This window comes from Entelurus aequoreus, linkage group LG15 (assembly GCF_033978785.1).
Source record: "Entelurus aequoreus isolate RoL-2023_Sb linkage group LG15, RoL_Eaeq_v1.1, whole genome shotgun sequence".
NCBI classification, from domain to species: domain Eukaryota; kingdom Metazoa; phylum Chordata; class Actinopteri; order Syngnathiformes; family Syngnathidae; genus Entelurus; species Entelurus aequoreus.
In genome coordinates, this window is record NC_084745.1 from 18041689 (window position 1) to 18064058 (window position 22370).

Genomic DNA, 22370 nt, shown 5'->3' on the forward strand with positions numbered 1-22370 from the left:
TTTGAATAGCTAATCAAGGTTCCAATCCTCACCTGTGACATGTTTGTTTGTAATTAATGTGTGTATATAAAAGGTCAGTGAGTTATTGGGCTTCTGCAGACCATTGCATCTTTTATCCAGTGCTGCACAGATGTTTCTGGATTCTGAGTCATGGGGAACGCAAAATAATTGTCAAAAGATCTGTGAGAAAAGGTAATTGAACTGCATAAAACAGGAAAGGGGTATAAAAAGATATCCAAGGAATTGAGAATGCCAATCAGCAGTGTTCAAACGCTGATTAAGAAGTGGGAAATGAGGGATTCAGGTATACCAGCAAAGATTTCAGCCACAACTGCCAGGAAAATTGTTCGAGATGCAAAGAAAAATCCACAAATAACTTCAGCTGAAATACAGGACTCTCTGGAAAATTGTGGTGTGGCCGTTTCAAGATGCAAAATAAGGAGGCACTTGAAGAAAAATGGGCTGCATGGTCGAGTGGCCAAAAGGTTAAATTTTGGTCTCATCACTCCAACTTACTTTGTTCCAGAAGATTTGAGGCTTGTCTCTCTGCTGTTTGGCGTAATGTAAGCGGGATACTTTGTGACATTTGCGCAGAAATGGCTTTCTTCTGGCGACTCAACCATGCAGTCCATTTTTCTTCAAGGGCCTCCTTATTGTGCATCTTAAAACAGAGAGTCCTGTATTTCAGCTGAAGTTATTTGTGTTTTTTTCTTTTAATCTCAAACAATTTTCCTGGCAGTTGTGGCTGAAATATTTGCTGGTCTACCTGAATCCCTCATTTCCCACTTCTTAATCAGCGTTTGAACACTGCTGATTGGCATTCTCAATTCCTTGGATATCTTTTTATACCCCTTTCCTGTTTTATGCAGAATTACCTTTTCTCGCAGATCCTTTGACAATTCTTTTGCCTTCCCCATGACTCAGAATCCAGAAACATCTGTGCAGCACTGGATGAAAGATGCAATGGTCTGTTAGAAGCCCAGAAACTCACTGACCTTTTATATACACACATTAATTTCAAACAAACAGGTCACAGGTGAGGATTGGAACCTTGATTAGCCATTCAAACCTGTTTGTGTCAACTTTTGTGCATGTTATCAGGTCAAAGTCACTGGGGTATGTAAACTTTTGATCAGGGTCATTTGGGTACTTTCTTTTGTCATTTTGATTTAAAAAGAGTAAACACAGTTGTTTGCCAATAAATAGCTTCACACAACCATTAAGCATGAGTGGATGAAAGGTTTTTGTGTTATCATTCATATTCTCTGAAGAATGGCCAAGAAATCATAAATTCTCCCAGGGTATGTAAACTTATGAGCACGACTGTGTATATATATATATATATATATATATATATATATATATATATATATATATATATATATATATATATATATATATATATATATATATATGTACATACATACATATATGCAGCGCGGCCCCCGGCCAAATTTTTTTTAACCCAGTGCGGCCCCCGAGTCAAAAAGTTTGGGGACCTCTGAATTACATCATTGATTTGTTGTTTATTATTCGCACAACACCTAGTAGCATTGTGTATGTGTGCATGTGTTGCTGTCTGCTGTCACAGTGTGATGTTGCCTCCTTCTATTTGATATCAAAGTTCACTTTAGTGTGGTGCTGGTTGTTGCTTTCAGTAGCAAAAATGTATTTCTTGCATTGAACTTGCTGTGCTTCTGACACTGTCTTTTTGACATAAAACCACGTCAAAAGTAGTGTGCCACATTACATCAAGCGTATCGCTAACAGTCTGATCTGGTACGTACCAGAGGAATCTAACTGTTTAAAAAATGTTATATGTGTGAATGCTTTCACACAATTAAAACAAAGCATTGCGAAGGCCCACGGCGGGTGTTGACGCCCAGTGCTCTGAATGTCAAAGTGAAGAAATTCAATAAAGCGCGAGTGAACGGCAGGAGTAACTATCAAAGGCAGTATCAAAAGATATTATATATCGGTATGGCGATATTGTCTTAAATAAATACTGTGTCTCCTTCTAAAATAACTCGTAAAACCGATATACCGCCCCGACCCTATCCTTTAGTCATGTTTGCATGGCAAGATTATGTGGAGAATTACGCAAAAAATACTAAACCAATTTTCTAAATTTCTTGCAAAAGGTTGTGGTACAGACAAAAAAAACTCCAGAACATTTTGACGTGTCTCAAGAAATTAGATCCCCGTTTGTTTTGTTTTTTTATTAATCCATGTGGAAAAGATGGGCTTCTCCTTTACTTTGTATGGTTTGTGTGGAAAATTATGCAAAAGTCTACAAAATCTATCCTCCAAAAATTTGGCCTAGGTGGGTGGCGCAGACTAAAAATGAAACCATTAAATATTTGTGCGGCTTAAGACACCAGATCCAAAGTTAGTTAGTACATTTAGATTCTCATTTAGTTTTGACATGCCTTAGAAATTAGAATTGGATCAATGTTTTTTTTTGTAATTAATCCATGTGGAAAACTGATAAGCATCTCCTTTAGTCATGTTTGTATGGTTTTGAGTGGAAAATTATTTAAAAACTTACAAAATGGATGGTTGGATGAAGCAATCCTCCAATAAATTGCCAAAGGGCTGTGGCACAGACCAAAGAAGAAACCATTACATTTTGATATGCTTTAAGAAATTAGTTTTTCTTTTATTACTAATTCATATGGAAACGAGGGTTTTTGTACTGATGTGTGAAAATTTAAGCAAAAACTGCTAAATTCATCTTTCAAAAATTTGGCAAGGGGCTGTGGCACAGGCCAAATAACAAACCGTTACAATGTGTCGTGCCTTAGAGATTAGAATTAGATCCACGGTTGTTTTGTAGTTAATCCTTGTGGAAACATTAACCGTCTCCTTTTGTTATGTTTGTATGGTTTTGTGTGGAAAATTATTCAAAAACTACTAGATCCATCCTTAAAAATTGGCAAATGGCTGTGGCACAGACCAAATTAGGAACCATTATATTTTGACGTGTCTTAAGAAATTAGATTCATGTTTTTTTTTAAATTCATCTATGATGAGCTTTTCTTTTAATTCTTTTGTATGGGTTGTGTGGAAAATATGTATGCAAGATAGCTTTAGAATGCAAAAACTACTAAGCCTATCCTCAATAAATTTGGTAAAGAGGTACCAAAGAACAAACCATTAAATGTTGGTGCGGTTTAAAGGCAACAATATTTGTTTTTAAATAATCAATTTGGAAAAGATAAGCGTCTCATTTAGTCATGTTTTTTTTGAGGGGGGATTATGCGAAAAATAAACTAATCTTTACAAAATTTGCCAAAGGGGGTGCAGGGCAGACCAAGGGAAGACAACATGACATTTTATTGTGGCTCAGTCAAAACACTACAGTAGATCCAAGCTTCTTTTGTAATTGAGCCATGTGGAAATGATGAGTTTAGTGCACATTACTGCCACCTACAGGCCTGGAGTGAAATATCATTCACTTACAACTTCCATCCATCCATCCATTTTCTACCGCTTGTCCCTTACAGGGTTGCGGGGGGTGCTGGAGCCTTTCTCTTGAAATGTATTATATTTTTGTTTTTAGCTTCAGGCCTATCTTCATCGATCGCAAAGGTAATTTTGGGGTCCCGAAGGAAGTTAGGTCTGCACTCTGCCGAGTTAAGTGCTCCTACATTGGGATGTTTTTTTTTATTTAGTTGACAGGTTTAAACTGATTTGCTTCTCATACTGCCGTTTGCCTTATTACTTCAATGCCTTTGTTGTTCCCACAGCAACAGGAGCTCACCCAAAGTCAGACCCGATAAACAACAACAATGCAGGGTTTTTGAAGACGGCGGTGTCTGTTCAGGAACTGATTCTTCCTCACCTCCCCAAACTCAGCGTATATTCTTTTGTAAAGTCACACCAGACAGGAGACAAACACGGAAGCTCCTTAATCCGACCTGCACTGTGACACAAAAGCAGCCATAGCCACAAATCCTTGCAAAAAAGCTAAGAAGCAAAGCCCCCTTCAAGCGGCAGCAGTCCCTGCCGGAGGACAAATAGCATCAACAACAAGCAACACAACAGAACAGCTCAGAGGCACGCAGCCTGCTAACACAAGCACAGCTCATATAGCATGAACGCACAGATGGCTGCTTTGTGATGCAAAAAAACAGGAGACACACTTGAGACAAGGACGGTGCTCAAGATAACAAAGTAGCACATACATCTTGTTGGGAGCAAAAAATTTAAAATAAGGAATGAATCACCGAATGTTTGCAAAGAGTCACACATTTTAAGGAGGGAACTAAACGACAATAGTCATCAGGGGATTTTATCATAATTATGTGAAGTGTCAAAATGTTGTGAGTTGTCCACTCGTGTGCATGCACCAACCTTCAGCGTGGAGCTCAGGATGCGGAGGCGGTGCAGACGCTCGTTAAGCTGCGGGTCGGCGGTCCGCCGCAGGAAGGACTGCCTGAACTCCGACTGACCTCTGACCTCGGATTCCCGGCCGAGCGGACACACGCCGCCTTGCTCGCACGCACGGAACAGGTCGCAGAGGGACGCACCCTCGCTGCCACCTGCGGCAGAGAAGAAGCGTCGGTGCAGTGCATGGACCGGACTGTTGCCGTGGCTACAAGCGAGGCTTTCACCAAACATGCATCCACCCACGTTGCAACTCGTGTGTGTGAGTGATGCACTCACTGCTGTGCGTTTGCTGCTCGTCTTTGGCGGGCAGCACCAGCAGTGTGTGTAGGTTGCTGTCGCGTGGCAGCGTGAAGCTGCGGGGTTTCCCTTCATTGGTTGCCATGGGAATGAGCCTCTGCATCGCTATAGGCAACGGTACGTTCCTCGGAGCGGGCAGCGTGTACACGGCCCCGGCCATCATGGACGTTGACCCAGCCAGACTAGGCTCCACAAAGACTGCATCTTCTGTTAAACGGATATCAGGTTAATGTTGAAAAAAAACTATTTCTCCAAGATTAATTTGTAATTAATAATGTTTTACTCATGTGTAAAATGCACATTACTGCTTTGTTGTGGCACAACTAATATTTTAGTTCTCTCTTGTCTAACAACAATTTTAGTCTGAGGGCCTGATTTACCAAAGGTTTGCGTGCACCAAAACACGTGCAAACCTGATAGCACACGCAAAGCTGATCTACCAAACGTATGCAAAGTGGATTGTGTCTGTTAACTGAGCAGAATAAAGCGTGCGATCCATTTTGCGTCTCTGTCTTGATTAAAATGCAAAATATATACTGTTCATCAAAACGCTCACAATACTGGGAGGAGAAGATGCAAATATAATTATTTTCGTTTCCGTTTCCATGACTTTTGGCAACAAACGTGTGTTCCTACTCCCAGAAACAAATGCATGTTTTCCAATCATGGCAGACTAGGTAACAGACAATGAAGACAACTATTTTTGGACACGAAGATTCAGAACCTTATTTTTTTTAAGCTAAATATACAGCGGATAAACTGCTGCTTCTAGAAACGAGCACGAAGTAAGGGTCAGACGTTGGAGCAGACGGAAGCCGAGAAGCTGCAGAATGCGGAATGTGAAGCTGTGGTATTTCGACATAAATGGAGTGTTTACCCAAATAAACTGGAAAAAACAACTGTCAATCGAGTGAGTCACTTTAATATTGATCATGGTACACGCATAACGTCATACTTGTTATTACAACTACAGTACGTGCGCTGTCAGGTTATCTGTGTACAAACAAAACATGAAATGTAGGCTAATACTTTACAGATACTGTAATATGATTGTTCATGTTTTTTGGTCAGTACAGATTGGTGTCTTATTGCAGCGTTGTGCATTATAAACTCAAACGTGTTTTGTGCTGACGTAGAAGCTAGCTTATCTTCTTCCATAGTTAGCTTTTACGGCTAATACCGAAGCACACTGATGTGTTACTACGATAGAAAAAGACTTCCTCCATGTTCGCTGTTACAATAGCAATGTTGCTACAGATTGGTTATTATACGAGTTACGGAACGTAAATGAAGTATTGTTGACATTTTTTGAATGCATTTTTAAAGTGATTTAAAGGTAGAATTGATTGCTACCATTTGATGCATTGCTGTCCACCTAGAACAAACAGATTTTTACATGGTAAAATGCCAAAAAACTACCGTATTTTTCGGACTATAAGTCGCAGTTTTTTTCATAGTTTGGCCGGGGGTGCAACTTATACTCAGGAGCGACTTATGTGTGAAATTATTAACACATTACCATAAAATATCAAATAATATTATTTAGCTCATTCACGTAAGAGACTAGACATATAAGATTTCATCGGATTTAGCGATTAGGAGTGACAGATTGTTTGGTAAACGTATAGCATGTTCTATATGTTATAGTTATTTGAATGACTCTTACAATAATATGTTACGTTAACATACCAGGCACGTTCTCAGTTGGTTATTTATGAGTCATATAACGTACACTTATTCAGCCTGTTGTTCACTATTCTTTATTTATTTTAAATTGCCTTTCAAATGTCTATTCTTGGTGTTGGGTTTTATCAAATCAATTTCCCCAAAAAATGCAACTTATACTCCAGTGCAACTTATATATGTTTTTTTCCTTCATTATGCATTTTCGGCCGGTGCGACTTATACTCCGGAGCGACTTATAGTCCGAAAAATACGGTAAATGTTGTCTTCTTGTCTTTCATATTGATTGTGAACGATAGGCAACATTGAAAAAAAAGTGCAGTTCCCCTTCATATCCCGCTGCTGCATTCCACAAGACCTGCAGGTCTGCTCATGTTCCCAGATCCTCTCCCCCCCACCTTTCGAGAGCATAGGACAAGGACTCTTGTGATGACGAATATCATCAATCTCTATTGTATTTCTTTTTTATTATAGGTTACTCTCCAAATGGGTTTTTGTGTGATTGATGCTGTATTACTGCCTTTTCAAAGGTTTAAACAAAAACATTCCTGTTTTTGCTAATATCGCAATCATTGTCTTTTGCTCATTCGCCCCAACCCCTCGTTCTCTGTCTTCACCTTCCCAAGGCAGATATAAGGGTCTGGAAGTTTATTTGTCCCTCTCTCGCTTTCTCTTTTCTTTCTGTTAGCAGCGTAGACTTGCTTCTCTGTAAACTGATGTTATTTATGGCCTCAAATAAATACTTATAAGACTTTACTTAGCTTTCTCTGGACATATCTTTATTGACTGGGAAAACAATACCAAACCACTTTGCATTTAAATAAAGTGAAGCTGCTTGTGTTACCGAGCGGTCCTGTTTGCAGGTAGTGGAGTCCAGCTTCCGTCAGCGGCGTTTCGATCAAGTCCTGCCAGGATCGTCTCTGAGACGAGGAAGATCGACCAGGGGACCCGGTGTCGCTGCTGCCCCCTGCTGGACTGGAACGGTACTACGGGGGGAAAGTAACGGGTAAATGTCAAAAATCTTTTTTTTTTGTCCTGTCCAGCTACTCAGGCAAATAATATTGTTGATGTAGATGCCCATATTTGCTGAACAAATTCACTTTATAAAAGAGAAGTGTGGAATACTTCTCTTGTTGCCTTATTTGTATTTGACTTTATTAAATGGATTTATATTAATGTTTGACACAGCCGGACCGGAGTAGGAGGAGATAGAAAGAAAGAAAAAGAAAGACACAGGGGGGAATTGCAGGGACAAGAGGAGAATAACACAGAAAGACAACAACAACAACAGCAACAACAACAGAACAGCATCAGCAAATAGGATATGTACAAATATGATACGAAAATTGATAGCAAAGAAGTGAAGTGAATATTATTAACACAGAAATGACAATGAACATTATTGCATTACAAATGGAGCAATAAAATACCAATAGAAATAGCACTATAGATACAGTAATGAATATTAACAATAATTACCTCTATTATCAACAATACAACAAAATGTCAAAATGTCAACAATCAGTGGTTAGCATGATGGCCTCACAGTCAGAAGATTGAGGGTTTGGGTTTCTCTGTGTTCCTCCCACATTTCAAAATTAGGGTATGTAGAAACTCATCATGTTCTAAAGGACTGAATAGTTGTTTGTTCATTTGTCTACCCAGTGTACCCCGCCTCTCGCCTGACTCCAGCTCACAGAGGACCCTAATGAAGACAAGCTGTACACGCATCTGTCATGTAGATAAAAAATGCACTGCAGCTAATAATTATGATGTTTTTTTCCTGCTGCTGGGATCCATGATGTTATAACAAAACTAAATAATTTCTGACAGCAGTTGAGCTAAAAATGTAAACTTTGTCCTGAGGTCGCCTTTGCAGCAAAATTGCTGTTATTTAGCAATGAATTAACATCACAAAGAATGAATGTAATCATCAAAATGTGTGTAATTATGGCAAATGAGGACAAATCCGTTTGAGTGCGCGTCAGCTTCAAAGCTTCCCATCACCCCAAAAAGCTCACATTAATATCTTGTCGTCGTGCTTTTGTGCTATTTTATGACCTATGCCTGAAAGGAACAGAAAATTGGCGAGTTACTACACCGTTCACCCTACACACCTCCACGGGGTCACATCGGTACGGCACGTCGCTGCTGCTGCTGCCGCCTGGCCTCCTGCTGCTGTGCGTGGTGCCGCCCACCATAGGGCCGGGGTGGTACTGTGGTTCGGCGGCCGCCGCCGCAGAGGGCTCTCCGCAGAGAAAATCCTCCTGGGACGAGCGGGAACGGGACGTCTCGGTGGAAGACAGTCGAGTAGTACGGCCTTCTAAGTAAGTGCTCATCTAAAAGGGAAGACATTTTTTGGGTTCCTTAAAAAATATAATTTATTGACATTTAAAATAAATGAGCGAGTAGCATCAGAAATCGAATTAAGCTCGACCCCTCCCTGCAGGTGGAACAAGTTAAGTTTAAAATGCAAGCGTAGGTTGCAGAAGAGCATATCTTGGCTTACTCGGCAGTACCGTATGTTCTTGTGTGTGCTCGTGACTCACTGATGGGGGCCGTGGGTAGGTATCATATGGAGGTGGCGGGCTGTCCTGTTTGGGGCTGGAGGTGGCGTCATCCTCATGCTCACTCTCGCTCCAGTAATCTGCAGGGAAAACCCACGCACATACTGTTGGATGAGTACTTAATAAAAACCTAAGCTATTTTTCATGCACAATTGTCTGTCAAATCATGCCAATGTTAAAGTGAAGGACACTCAAATGTGTTGTGCTTCACTGTCTGCCACATAGTGGCTCTTCTGATAACTGCAGCGTCGCTTTGTTGCTCTCAGGAATCATGAGACTCTCTATTTTACTCAAATGTTGTAAGACTAGATGGATATAGTGAGACATATTTCAAATACAGCCACATTTTCTCATCACTGAATAGAGAAAAAATAAAGAATGTGAGGTTCCACCTTGAAATCCTTTTTCTTATTAAACACACAAAAATCAATCCAGATGAGTTTAAAGAAATCCTAAGAATACCCTAAGAATATCATGAATAAGTAAATCGCCATCTTTACTTTTTGTTATTAGTATTAGTGTAATAGCTTCTTGTTTAGTAAAATTGAACTTTTTTTCTCATGACAACAATTAACCATTTATTTTATTATATTTCTATCATATCATATAACATTTATTCATAAAGTAATACCTCAAGTCAAAGGGCATGTGCAGTTTTTTTGGAATTTTGCCTATCATTCACAATACTTATGCAAGACAAGAACACATGTCTGTCTTTTTTTATGCATTCTAACTCGTAAATAAACATTAGCAAAAGTCAGCTAACAACAGAAGTAAAGGGAGTCGCTCTATTCCTCGTACAGAGTGATCTAAATAACATCCAAAAACGTTCATCAAAGTTGTATATACATGGTGGAAGTTTATATGTAATGTAGTAACAGGCACATTCATTATAATATGTAATAAGTTTGTAATCTGCTCATTTTAAGCAAAAGGCGATCTATTCATTTCACAGATGCATCACAAGGTTACATTTTGCCTTCAACAACAACATCACTACTAATCATGGCAGACTTCATAAGAGACTACGACTACTTTGGGACAAATGATGATCCAAAACCTTATATTTTTGAGCCTCATATAAAGGGGATGAGCTACAAGCTTTAGAAAATAAGTGATAAGCAGATCTGGCAAGTAGCACTATTGCCAAGGGCTAAACAAGAAATGCAAAGTATGAACATAATAAAACAATCTCTTATTGGACAATGTCTGCTCTCACTGGGATGCCGACAGATGGAATGTTTATATTTTCCCATTAAGATGAAGGATTAATCATAAAATAAATATAAATGATAAAGCGTCTTTTTGTGTCTTTCTCACCATCTCTGGGTCTAATTTGAATGTAAGTGAAAGGCTTTCTTTATAATCGAAAATACATTTTTACAAACTAAGAGGCAATGCAGGGGATCACCAGCTCAATATAAAGGGACGGCGTGGCGAAGTTGGTAGAGTGGCCGTGCCAGCAATCGGAAGGTTGCTGGTTACTGGGGTTCAATCCCCACCTTCTACCATCCTAGTCACGTCCGTTGTGTCCTTGGGCAAGACACTTCACCCTTGCTCCTGAGGGCTGCTGGTTAGCGCCTTGCATGGCAGCTCCCGCCATCAGTGTGTGAATGTGTGTGTGAATGGGTGAATGTGGAAATACTGTCAAAGCGCTTTGAGTACATTGAAGGTAGAAAAGCGCTATACAAGTATAACCCATTTATCATTTATTTATAATATGTCAATAGCTGCATAAAAGCTAGTTAGCTCTCGGTGCTGCTAAAGTAGTTCCTCGGCGTTAGCACTTATAATAACAACATCGCTATTACTTGGCTAATATTCAGGTCACGTGATGTAAAAGGAGTATTGATTGTGGTTTTTAGGTGTTCTTAGAGGGCTTTATGGGCACAATAGACTACTCCAATTAACTGCATTGTTAGCCACCTCGTACTTGCTGTATATTACACGCTATAATGCATAAAAAAAAGAAAAACATGTTCTTGTCTTACATCAAGATTGTGAAAGATAGGCAAAACAGTTGCCCTTTGAGAGGGCCTCAACTTAAGAGTGTTTTGAGATAAGAGCTGTTTCTTGGCAAGACTTCCAACCATCCCAGCCATTAGGTGGCGTAGCAAATGTCACAATGAACACCGTAAGATCTGCCCAAAACATCTGTTCTTACTTGCTCGCATTAGCTAATAGCTAGACATGGACATAACTTTGTTTTTCAACCATGGGAAGGAAGAAAGTGAGTGTGAAGGACAGTGCAGAGAAGAAGTGGATGATGTTCAATGAACTAAAGACATGACAGAGCGTGTCGCCAACTCGGCGAAGCAATTTGACTGTATCACTGCTAGTCTGCACCATACTGAAGCAGAATGAGTCTAACACCAGCGACGAATGTTAAAATAATATTCAAAGGTGGGACATTTATTCATGAAAATATGGAAAAACTGCCGATGTGTGTTTGACGGAGAAACAGTTGGTAGGAGATACCGTAAAAGTGAAGTGAATTATATAAAAGACTTATAAAAGTCCACTCTCCAAGGTAAATGCTATACATTATTATTATACTACTTCAAAAAATATTGTAGTTGTTTGTACTAAAGTCAAATTAATTGTTTATATAAAATATTAATTATCTAAAAGTTCTTCTTTGGAAAAGCGCGTTACATGTAATAAGTGTGCTGTTTTTGGGGTGCCAACCATTGATAAATTGATTTCAATTAATTTCAGTGGGAGATGTTGACTTGAGATACAAGTGCCCATTTAGCTTGTAAGTTGAGGTACTACTGCATAGTAGTGTATATCTTTCAGAAGTATTTCTGAGTACTGTACTATTGTCAAATCTTTTGTCATGTTCTATTGTGAGCCATGTTTCATTTTATTTTTAGAAAAACCAACGGGGCCAATAAATTCCACCCCTTTCTCCAAGATTTTCAACTTTTTTCCCTTCCATTTTTAAGATTTGTCCATTTAGTGTCACATAATCGGAACGGTGTCCTTTTATCCATCAAGCTGCTAAACTCTAACCTTGCTCCTGGCGTATCCTCTCTCGCTCTGCGTAGCCCACGGCGGCCATATTGAGTCGACTCAGCCACCTGCAAGGGGCATAAACGGAAGAACATTTAGGACGAGAAGACAACACACGGACACGTCAAAAAAGACGGGGGTTTCGGAGGGTACCTGTTCATGTCGTCCACTCCATCTGCTGCAAAGAAGAAGCTCTTGACTTTGGGGTGACAGGCTTTGAAAGCACTTGAAAGCACACAACACGCAGATTAAAACACACTTGTGAACTTGCACAAACATGCAAAATGGGTACTTACTACTTTTTGCGGCATTCACTGGCGCGATCGATTTTAAACTCTGGAAGACTGACAAAGCCCTCTGCTTTCTCATCCTGCACACAAAAGGGGGCATCTCATGAGATGACGTAGAGAAGACGCACACAATTTGCACTAAAAAACACATTCTCGTTTTTACATCACTCTTCTAAACTTGCTGCAGACTTTCCAGGGCACGTCCCATGTGTCATATTCAAACAAAAGGTTCGAAGACAGTGCCCTTGAGCGCTTTTTAAACAACCTGCACTGCTCCCATTAAGCGGCAGCCAGCACCTACTAAGTAAAGGGTGAGCACAAAGTAACGATCGGCCCCGATATTTCAATCAATCAATCAATGTTTATTTATATAGCCCTAAATCACAAGTGTCTCAAAGGGCTGTGTATCTGTCTTTTTTTTGTATATTTTTTTACAACTATAACATATCTCCATAAGCAGACCCAACATATACACATGTAATACCAGTATTTACTAACAAATATTAGTGAAGTAGATGGTGGTAACCACTGCTCAAGCATCAGCCAGTTTGCCTTGCGTGAGAAAATTACCTTTTTGCTGGAGTCCATTTAAAAAAAATATTTTTTTTAATTAATAAAATGACTATGCCTGTCAAAAAATGTACAAGGGCGGACGCTCCCCTTTCCTCTCCCTTATCTCTTCTGCTTGCTTCTTTGTCTTGTCTCGTCTTAACTTTCTTGTTGCCTCTTATTGCACTGCTCTCCAAATCTAAAAATTGGAACTAATTAACTGGCCTCAACGAAATTGGATTTCCCTCTTGGGTTTGGGGGAACCTGCTTGTCGTGACGGAGCGGTTGTTGCTGGACACACGACGGACTCTTGGGAGAAGAAGGAGTGCCGCGTGCCTGGCAACCCTTTCAGTCGAGAAGATATCCACCTATTCGGAATTATGACAACAGGACATCTGCTGATTGGAGTAAGCGTTGCTCTGGTTTTTCGACAAATTGGAAGATGCTGGCAGTCTTCAAAGTACCCCAAAGCTGCCACAAATGATTGGAGGATGTGTGAAGAACTGTGGACACTCATGTGATTTGGATAATATCGGACTGTCTGCCCCGCAGGATTTGAGGACAAGTCATAGACAATTTAGAGTGAAAAGCAAATTTTATTTTCACTCGCATACAAAACATTCTAACTTGGATCGTTTCCCTGGCTTCGAGACCCTCCCGAAGGACAGTGCGGCGAAGACACAACAAACTCCCTTCTTGTCTCTCGTGGACACACACCTGTTGTTGTTGACTTTGGACTGACTATCGGCTGCACAACACCAAGGCAGCAGAACAGAGACACGCGGCAGGCTTACACACACACACATGCATCCACAAAAAATATACACACACATACCCCACCCGCCATACAACGCCCTTGACGCAAATCCCTTAGGGGTGATGGACGGCTGGGTAGCGCCCGAAGAGCTGCAGCCTGCTACCGTAGCCCCCACTCCCTCCCCTCTGTTGCAACTCTCGAGATGTATGTTGTAATATGTATATGTGCTTTGCTATGGAGATTTTTTTGTAGATTGTATTTTTTTACTCATCCTCCCCCAACGTTTACCTTTTTCCCATCTTTTACGGGGCGCCTTGTGGCGACCCATCCGCGTTCCTGTTCTGTAACCCTGTACACTGTTTGTCTAATCTTGAACGGGTTTGTGCTGAAAACAAAGTTTCGTTGTACTTGTGCAATGACAATAAAGACCTACCTACCTACCTACCTACCTATATGTTTTGATATCTGACAGGGCATTTATATGAGTTCCTGTGAGAATTCTTCTCCGGTCTGCTTACACTGCGGCGCTGAAGCGGCCACGCCCCCACTTCCTCTCCCTCCTGCAGTGCTGGTCGCCTGTATACATCTCCTCTGCTTACCCAGTGCCTGTCAAAACTTCCATTGTTTTGCCGGAAAATCCAGTTTTTGTCCTTCTTTCCTGGCATCTTCCTGGTTCTGTTTTGTCTGTTTTCTCTATTGCAGCAATGGAGTCACTCAACAAGGCTCAGTCCGCCACACTCGGAGCGTGGGCTCATGAGTTTCATGTTCCGTGATTCAATCAAATAACAACACGACAGCGGTAGCTGGACATGAAGACAACAGAAAATAAATCTCTGCCAAAAATCCAAACTTTGTGTAAATATCTTGACAAATAGGAGACTGTGGGGAGGCGGGGCCGGCAGACCAACAGCGAGGTGTGCCCCGCCGGGGCCGACTCCAAGATGGCGGCGAGGAGGCGGGGATGGCGAGCCAGCAGCGAGGCGGGGCGCGCCGGGAGAGACGCCGCAATCACGATAAGGTGCGTGGAGCGCGCAGCTGTAGAGGATGTAATTATCCTCTCGCACCGTATAAGAGGGTGACAGACGTGAACGTCAGGGAGAGAGACGGAGATGAGAGAAGGAGCCAGAGAGAGGCGGATGCAGAGCGAAAGAGGAAGACAGCGCAAGGAAGACGACGACACCGTGACGCTGAAAAGCTGGAACGGGTGAGCGAGGCGAGCAGACGAACGGCAAGGCTGGAAAGCAATCCGCAACAGACTTTGTTTTATTTGCAAAAATAAAGAAGTCTACACCTGCTCACTAAGATGTCATTCCTTGATGGTCCTTGGAACCCACCCGACAGCTTGCGACTGTCACAGAGACTTATTGTTTTGACTTATTTTCGAACGAATCGCAATTCTTAATTGTAATTAATTTTTTGGGGGGTCCTGTCCAGCCAGCCAAATCATATTGTGGATGTAGCTGATCATATCTGCTGTACAGACTTACTTTAGAAAAGAGAAGTGTTGGACACTACTCTTGTTGCCCAATTTGTATTATTTATTAAATGTTTGGGTATAATTTTATGAAACAAAACCTTTTTTTTTTTTAAGTAATACAGAAATTTATCAGAGTTATTTTTCTATTTTATGGTGGAATCATAGAACTGGCACCCAATGTTACTAAAAAAGAATCCAGAATCGATTTTGAATCAAGTCCTTACCCCCAAGAATTTAATCGAATCAAATCATGTGGTGCCCAAATATTCACAGCCCTAATTATTATACATGTATAATGAAGAGCAGGCAGCAGCTTACAAATTCTCATACTTTCTGTAACATCCTGGAAGAAATTATGTCAACTAGCTTGAAAAATGTCTTACTTATAATCTACGTGACGGAGCCCTGAATTATTTTTATTTACATGTTTCTCACAAGGAAACCCTACAATGTTTTAAATCCATGAACTGCTATAAAATTGCATAAAATTAAGTAAATGGCAATTATTGTGATGTAGAGAAATCCCATATGTTTTATTTTGAAAGGCAAATGTCGATGTTTCTCTTCGACACACGTAATAAAGTTGTTTCTGGAATCCCCTGATGTTTTTCGGTGCTAAATTAATTACAACATTAGTGCCGCATAAAACAATGTCTCTACTGGTCTGACATTTCTTTAAAAAAAAGTTAAAAACATTTGAAGTCTTGTCCAGCTGACGTACAACAGTCTTGTTTAGCTAACTTTTACTGCAAATGAATATTGGCTCCCAATATCTGTTATTGGCCTCCTTGATTACTAATAATCGGTATCGACCCTGAAAAAAACATATCGGTCGATCTCTAGTAAGCCGAGTGGTTCTAATAATACAAAATAATATACCTCCTCGTTGATGTACCAGTAGAGGCAGTTGTCCTTCAGAACAAACCAGTACTTCTTCCATTTATGAGAAAAGTAACCCTTGGCGTCTCTCTTCCGCCACAGCCAGCCCTCGCAGTCACCTCGGCCCAGCGCCTTGCAGGAAACACGCCTGCGACTCAGGGCGGCCAAACTTCGTCCTGAAACAACAACAAAAAAAACTTACATTAGCACTAAAATAAAATATAGAACCTGGCAGCAGATCAGACTCTGCACTGCAGTAAGCTAAGATGTGTTTAAAATAGGAGGGGTAAAAAAAATAAAAAATTCTGCAGCCTGTAAGACTGCGGACTCATTTTTCACAGCGGGCTCCTCGTTAGAGCCTGCAGCCGACCGAGATCCAATAGTCTATTTATTTTAGAGGAACACAGTATAGCTCAATACGGGCACAAACAGCAAGATTGCAATTAGTTTACACAGTGCAATGTTCTCTCATTGGCCATTGAGAGGAACAGAAGCCTTTATAAACACAATAATAGTCCATTTCAAGTACTTAATATGATTATTATTGCAGGGATGTAGAAATGCGCTGCATAATACTGAGAGCTGCTTATGATGCTGTATGTGTGGGCGTACGTAATGCAGTGGCTTGTAGGTTGTTCATCTGATTTTATTTATGTTGTTTAGCAGAAAGATTGGCTCCACCTGGAAGTGAAAAGTGACTGTTTCATTACCTACTAAAAAGGAGGGATATATGCACCTCATTCCACGATTATTGGAAAGCTCTTTCAGTCGCATTTTTGTTGTAAGTACACAAACACAGATCTCTGCTGAAATATGCAGATGGAGATAAAGCTTTCAGAGTTTTGTTTTTTTCATCACAGCAGATGGTGACACAAACCAAAGGCCGGCGGGACCAAAAAAACATGTTTATCGTCGCACACAAAGAGGAAAATAAACGGATGTACAGTAGCCTAAGTGAGACAAATGGATAAAATAAGTGAAGGCACACTAATACTCACAGGTGTGAGGCCCTACAATTAGCCATGTTGCTGACGTCATTGTTCACTTTTTCACCCAAATTTATGGCTTGGATTGAGATATTCTGCGGGGTCAATGTTTTTTCCCCATTCGTCTAAACACTAATAGAAGGAGCAAATCTCTAAAGAGTAAACAATTGTTGCCTAATTGCCTCAGCTGCCGCTACTTCCGGAGTTGTTTTGTTTACCTAACTGAGCTAACCAATCAAATTTTAGCTCAGAAAGACGGTGACAGCAGTATCGTGTTCTTTGATTGGATGGCACAAATTGGTGGCGGAAATGCACAAAAAATGAACAAAAAAGAACCGCATTGTTCTCGAAGCTCGAACGACTTCATTGACATATTTGCTCTTTTTTTCAAACCGAGTTGGAGAAAAAAAACACAATTTCCTTAAAAGGAATCACTATTAAATTCATTAGCAATTGATGAACCGAATGAAAGAAAAAGGGAATGAGTGTTGGTGAGTATAACACGTGGTGTACATTGCTTTGTAATGACAATATGCTTGATAAATAAATGATAAATGGGTTATACTTGTATAGCGCTTTTCTACCTTCAAGGTACTCAAAGCACTTTGACAGTATTTCCACATTCACCCATTCACACACACATTCACACACTGATGGAGGGAGCTGCCATGCAAGGCGCTACCAGCACCCTTTAGGAGCAAGGGTGAAGTGTCTTGCCCAAGGACACAACAGACATGACTAGGATGGTAGAAGGTGGGAATTGAACCCCAGTAACCAGTAACCAGCAACCCTCCGATTGCTGGCACAGCCACTCTACCAACTTCGCCACGCCGTCCCCACGCCTTTGGTAGGTTAATTGAAATAGGCCACAATGTGAAATAATGCACACTCTTTGTTACTGTACTACATTTCCTCCATTGACTATTTTCATCCAAATTTATAATGAGAGTGCTGTACCTAAGCTAGATAATGCTTATTTACTACTTTAATGAGCCACTTTGGACACCCCTGACTTAATCCACCACAGGTATAAAATTTAAAAAAAAAAAACATTCACAAAGTAAGGACTTTGACTTTTTATGTGATGTAACTCAAAATATTGTAAACCATAGTGCAATCTGCTGTGTTAAATACATACGATATTTTCATATTCTGCTATATTTACCAGCTTAGATTTCACCAAGAGCTCATGAAATATACTTTAAGGGCCATTGTCATTTGTTACACAGAGTAGAAGAGAAACTTCAAACATAATAGACAACGTAAGTATTAACAGAGCAAAAGAAACCACAATTTTGAGTGTAATAATAGATGATACAATGAACTGAAAAATTCATATAAAACATACAACGTAAGGTGGCAAGAAATACATCAATAATAAACAAAGCAAAATATGTATTGGCCAAAAAAAAACACTCCATATTCTCTACTGCTCACTATAGTTATACCATATGAGTTATTGTGTAGAAATATGGGAAAAGGACTACGAAAGCACACTTGATTCACTCAATGTGTTACAAAAGAGGTTGGTTAGAATCGTAGGTACTGTTGGATTCTGAGAACACTGTTTGAGAAATATTGAAATTCTCAAACAGCTAAAATGATGCACAAAGTAAACTGGAACCTGCTACCCAAGAATGTACAACAAGCAAAGGAGGATAAATATAACCTTAGAGAAAAATGGAATTGAAAAGATTGGTTCCCTGCTACAAACTTTTTCCTCTAAGGGCCGAATATTTAGACTTTTCAATATGGCCATATTGATATTGTTTCATTAAATGCTAATCATTGGTCACTAAGTATATTATTATTAATTATTAGTTAGAACATATGAGCTTTTTCTCATTACATACCAATTTTTGTGCTATTTTTTTTCCTCATGTAAGAATACAATAAAATGAATAATAGGATTATGTAACTGCATAAGATTAAAGATTAAGATTAAAGTACCAATGATTGTCACACACACACTAGATGTGGTGAAATTTGTCCTCTGCATTTGTCCCTGTGTCAAAAATTCTGCCAGTAAGACAATAATAATGTTCAGTTACACATTTGACAGTGTTTATTATGGTTGTTGTAATTTAAAAAAAATATTAAAAAGTGATTATTTTATTTTTTTCATTAACCAACTAACTAAACTTTGTATATATTTTAGGTATATTTTATTTTATCTTGAGAGCTTCTAATATTTTAGATCAGGTGTCTATAAACGTTTACCACAGAGGGCCGCATACTGAAAAGCCAAGTAAGGGGGGGCAATTTTTATATTTTTTATTAAAAAAAATTACTTTTTTTAAACACACACATATATATATATATATATATATATATATATATATATATATATATATATATATATATATATATATATATATATATATATATATATATATATATATATATATATATATATATTTAAAGACAAAACTTTGTATTAAAGGTGACTAAGTATATTATTATTATTTGTTTAAAATATTCAGCTTTTTCTCAATACATTCTGATATTTTTTGCTGTTTTTTTTCTTACATTTTCCCCGTTTTTTTTTTAGATAGATGTGGTATTATTGGAAAATACTCAACTTTTTAAATTTTAGCCGACATTCTAGATAAATTTGCCTAAAGTATCAGATTGATATCGCCAATACCAGCCTGAATTTCACTTGGTATTGGATCGGAAAGAACATTAGTGGTATTGCACATCACTAATACATCAAGCAAAGAAGTCCAATTCTATTATGATCCACTTTTAAAAGGTGTTCAAACTGAGTGTTTACAAAGTACAAGGAAGAAGAATTCTGATAAACATTTTGATCTTTATTGAAAATGAGATAATCTTATTCGTCTCATTTTGTGAATAATAACTTATTTAACTGTTTTTGAGACCTTCATTATTATTTACTGAGTTAAATTGTGTACAAATTGAGAACAGGAAGTAAATTAAATGCGTTAATAATCGCTATGAAATGGAAAAGGGGTAGGATTGAATAAGCTCTGCTTCTTTCTACTTCTTTTCGGACATGTTGTAAAGAGAAACTGGAAATTATGATGTATCATATCGTAACTTTATGCATGTTCGAAATATACCTAAACCATAATATTATATATATATACAAATTGGACAGTCCGTGATGCTTGTTGTTACGATATATCGATTTTGTAAGATATATCGATATATTTTAAAACAAGATATGAATTAAGAAAGTATCGTAATATCGATAGAATTTATTTCACGTTAAAATGACCAAACGCCGCTTATTTGTTGTGTTCCTTGTTGTCCCTCACTCCCTCTCATGGGCTATTAAACCCCTCCCCTTCCTCCTTCCAAGACTGCTTGCACGTATAAGAACATCCATGATTGGTTGGTTGTTTACTATGATGAGTCACGATTGGTTGAGATTAGGCTAATCAGAGGCAAGATAGGGTGGGTCATCGAACCAGGAAGGGAAATCACAACAGACATCCCAAATGACGACGTCAGAGTTGTAGGAGAGAAGAGCGATTTATATATTTAAAAAACTAGTGGAAGTTAGCAGAGGGATTCTCTTCTTTAGATTTTTTTTTTAGCGATGTAGTAGACGACATCCAGGAAACCCCCAATGCGTCTACTTTGCCACATTTGGACAAATGTATGCGTCTGGATAAAACATTCATTTGAGTAGTTTACCATGTAAGCCCAAACTCAAACTGTTCTCAAGAAATGCTGCCAAAAATGTATTATTTGCACAGCTATGTTATTTATTTTACGTACAAATAATATTTTTCTATTTTATTTATGTTATGTAATTTTGTGCCACTTAAACAGTTTCTTTTCTGTGCTGTTAATACCCATCTTGACTAACTGGCTTAATAAAAGTGCCACTGACTTTTTACAGTACAGTTGTCATTCACTTCAATTTCAGTGAATCTCGCTCAAAAATGAATATCTGTATATGTATACTTTCACCGGAAATTATATCGAGTGAATATCGAATATCGTGTTTAAGTAAAAATATATCGAGATATACTTTTTCGTCCATATCGCCCAGCCCTAGGTGGCGTTATGCATCGTAACGCAGCTTGTTGACAAGGACTAAAAAGATGGAGCAGGAGCGAGTGATCAGATCCCCTTAGATACCTTTCTCTTTTCTCTCTCCTTTTAAACCAACCAAACGTAAACGCATCCTCAAAGCGCTTTGCTCACCTTTATTCTTCTTGCGAGTCTTTGTCTGTAGCGACGAGGCCTGTTGGTACGTCTGCCAAAGGAAGCAGAGAAGAAGAAGAGTCAGGATGTTAATGATCTTGGTGACCTTTTTGGCTGCACAGAATCTTGGGTAGTAAAGATGATGAATGGTTGAGGAGCAAGGAGAGCAGGCAAAGGACACACGGGAGGGAAACTAATTTGCAGATCTTCTAAACATAGATCAGCGATAAAGGAGGGGCGCAAGAGGGCGTCGCGCCGATGAAGGAAGTGTGAGCAGTTTATCAAGTAAAACATGGCCGTTGATATTAAAAGGTGACCTCGCGACAGGTCCCCGTGGGAGAACATGAACAGCGACGACGTCACAGCGTGGCAAATATTGGCGCCTGGCGCTCAGCTATTCACGGCCCGCCACTCGCCAAAGACGCACGACAAGGGCCCGCCCACGCCCACTGACGCGCCATCTGCCATCGCAGCAGCAGCCGCCGCGTATGCACCAAAACGCGCACGTAAACAGTTCTCCAAGAGATGCTGTCAAGATGTAAAAGATCAGCGTCGGCCTAGCCGTCTGTCTGCAGACGGACATGACGCGTCAGCATTCGCGAAAGTCCCGCTCTGCAACAGCGTGAAGGGCGGAGCTTAAGCCATGTGGTTGACCTGGTTGTTTTAAAACTGACAGTCTGGTGAGGAAAAAAGAGGCGGCTTACGTGATAAATGGAGGCGGGGTCTCTCGGTGGCGACTCTCTCTTGTTTGCCTGGAGGATGTAGTGGGAGGGGCTTTGGCTGTGGTGGCTACGCCTTTTGGCGCGCTTGGCAGTGTCGTTGGACCGCTTGCCCGGGCGGGCCGTGTGGGAGGCGTAGTCGTCGGAGCCAAGTCGCTCGTCGGCCCCCGGCAGGCCCACGTAGCGCATCAGCGTCGCTTCTGTGAGAGCAACCAACCCACCGTGTTAGAGCAGGATCGAGTCTGTCATTTAGACTTTGTTTTGACAAAAAAACTGAGTTCAGGCTTGTAGGGGGGAAAATACCATAAATGTAGGGATAAGTATCGAATCCGGTCCTTTTTTTTGGCATCGAGCACTGATACACATAAAATCCAACGCTTCCATGTTTAAGTACTTAGGTTGCGCATGGCACACATCAGGTTGCATTTTGGGACTTTGCAATCACTCCAGCAGCACTGAGAGCGGACACAGCCAAACTACCTCTAGGTATTGTTGCAATTTTCAATGCCAACAAAGACATTGACTCAAAAAACGCTCCAATGTAAGTAAAGTAAAGCTCTACTTCAGTGGTTCTTAA

The 22370-nt window shown here is 39.9% G+C and overlaps 1 protein-coding gene and 1 long non-coding RNA gene across 3 annotated transcripts in view; one reads left to right on the forward strand and one right to left on the reverse strand.

The window, feature by feature from the left end:
• Nucleotides 1-22370, reverse strand: part of cnksr2a (connector enhancer of kinase suppressor of Ras 2a) — a 78019-nt gene that overhangs the window by 16600 nt on the left and 39049 nt on the right. For both annotated transcript variants that reach the window (XM_062020921.1, XM_062020920.1), the window contains exons 13-23: nt 21779-21993; nt 21075-21126; nt 15907-16082; nt 12251-12324; nt 12108-12179; nt 11955-12022; nt 8922-9019; nt 8490-8711; nt 7217-7358; nt 4669-4896; nt 4357-4544 (exon numbers count right to left, since the gene is read on the reverse strand). In XM_062020921.1, coding sequence (XP_061876905.1) covers nt 4357-4544; nt 4669-4896; nt 7217-7358; nt 8490-8711; nt 8922-9019; nt 11955-12022; nt 12108-12179; nt 12251-12324; nt 15907-16082; nt 21075-21126; nt 21779-21993 — 1535 coding nt within the window. The remainder of the gene's footprint in view (nt 1-4356; nt 4545-4668; nt 4897-7216; nt 7359-8489; nt 8712-8921; nt 9020-11954; nt 12023-12107; nt 12180-12250; nt 12325-15906; nt 16083-21074; nt 21127-21778; nt 21994-22370) is intronic.
• Nucleotides 17216-22370, forward strand: part of LOC133629876 (uncharacterized) — a 29456-nt gene continuing 24301 nt past the window's right edge. The window contains exon 1 of the long non-coding RNA XR_009821148.1: nt 17216-17383. This is a non-coding gene — a long non-coding RNA (uncharacterized LOC133629876). The remainder of the gene's footprint in view (nt 17384-22370) is intronic.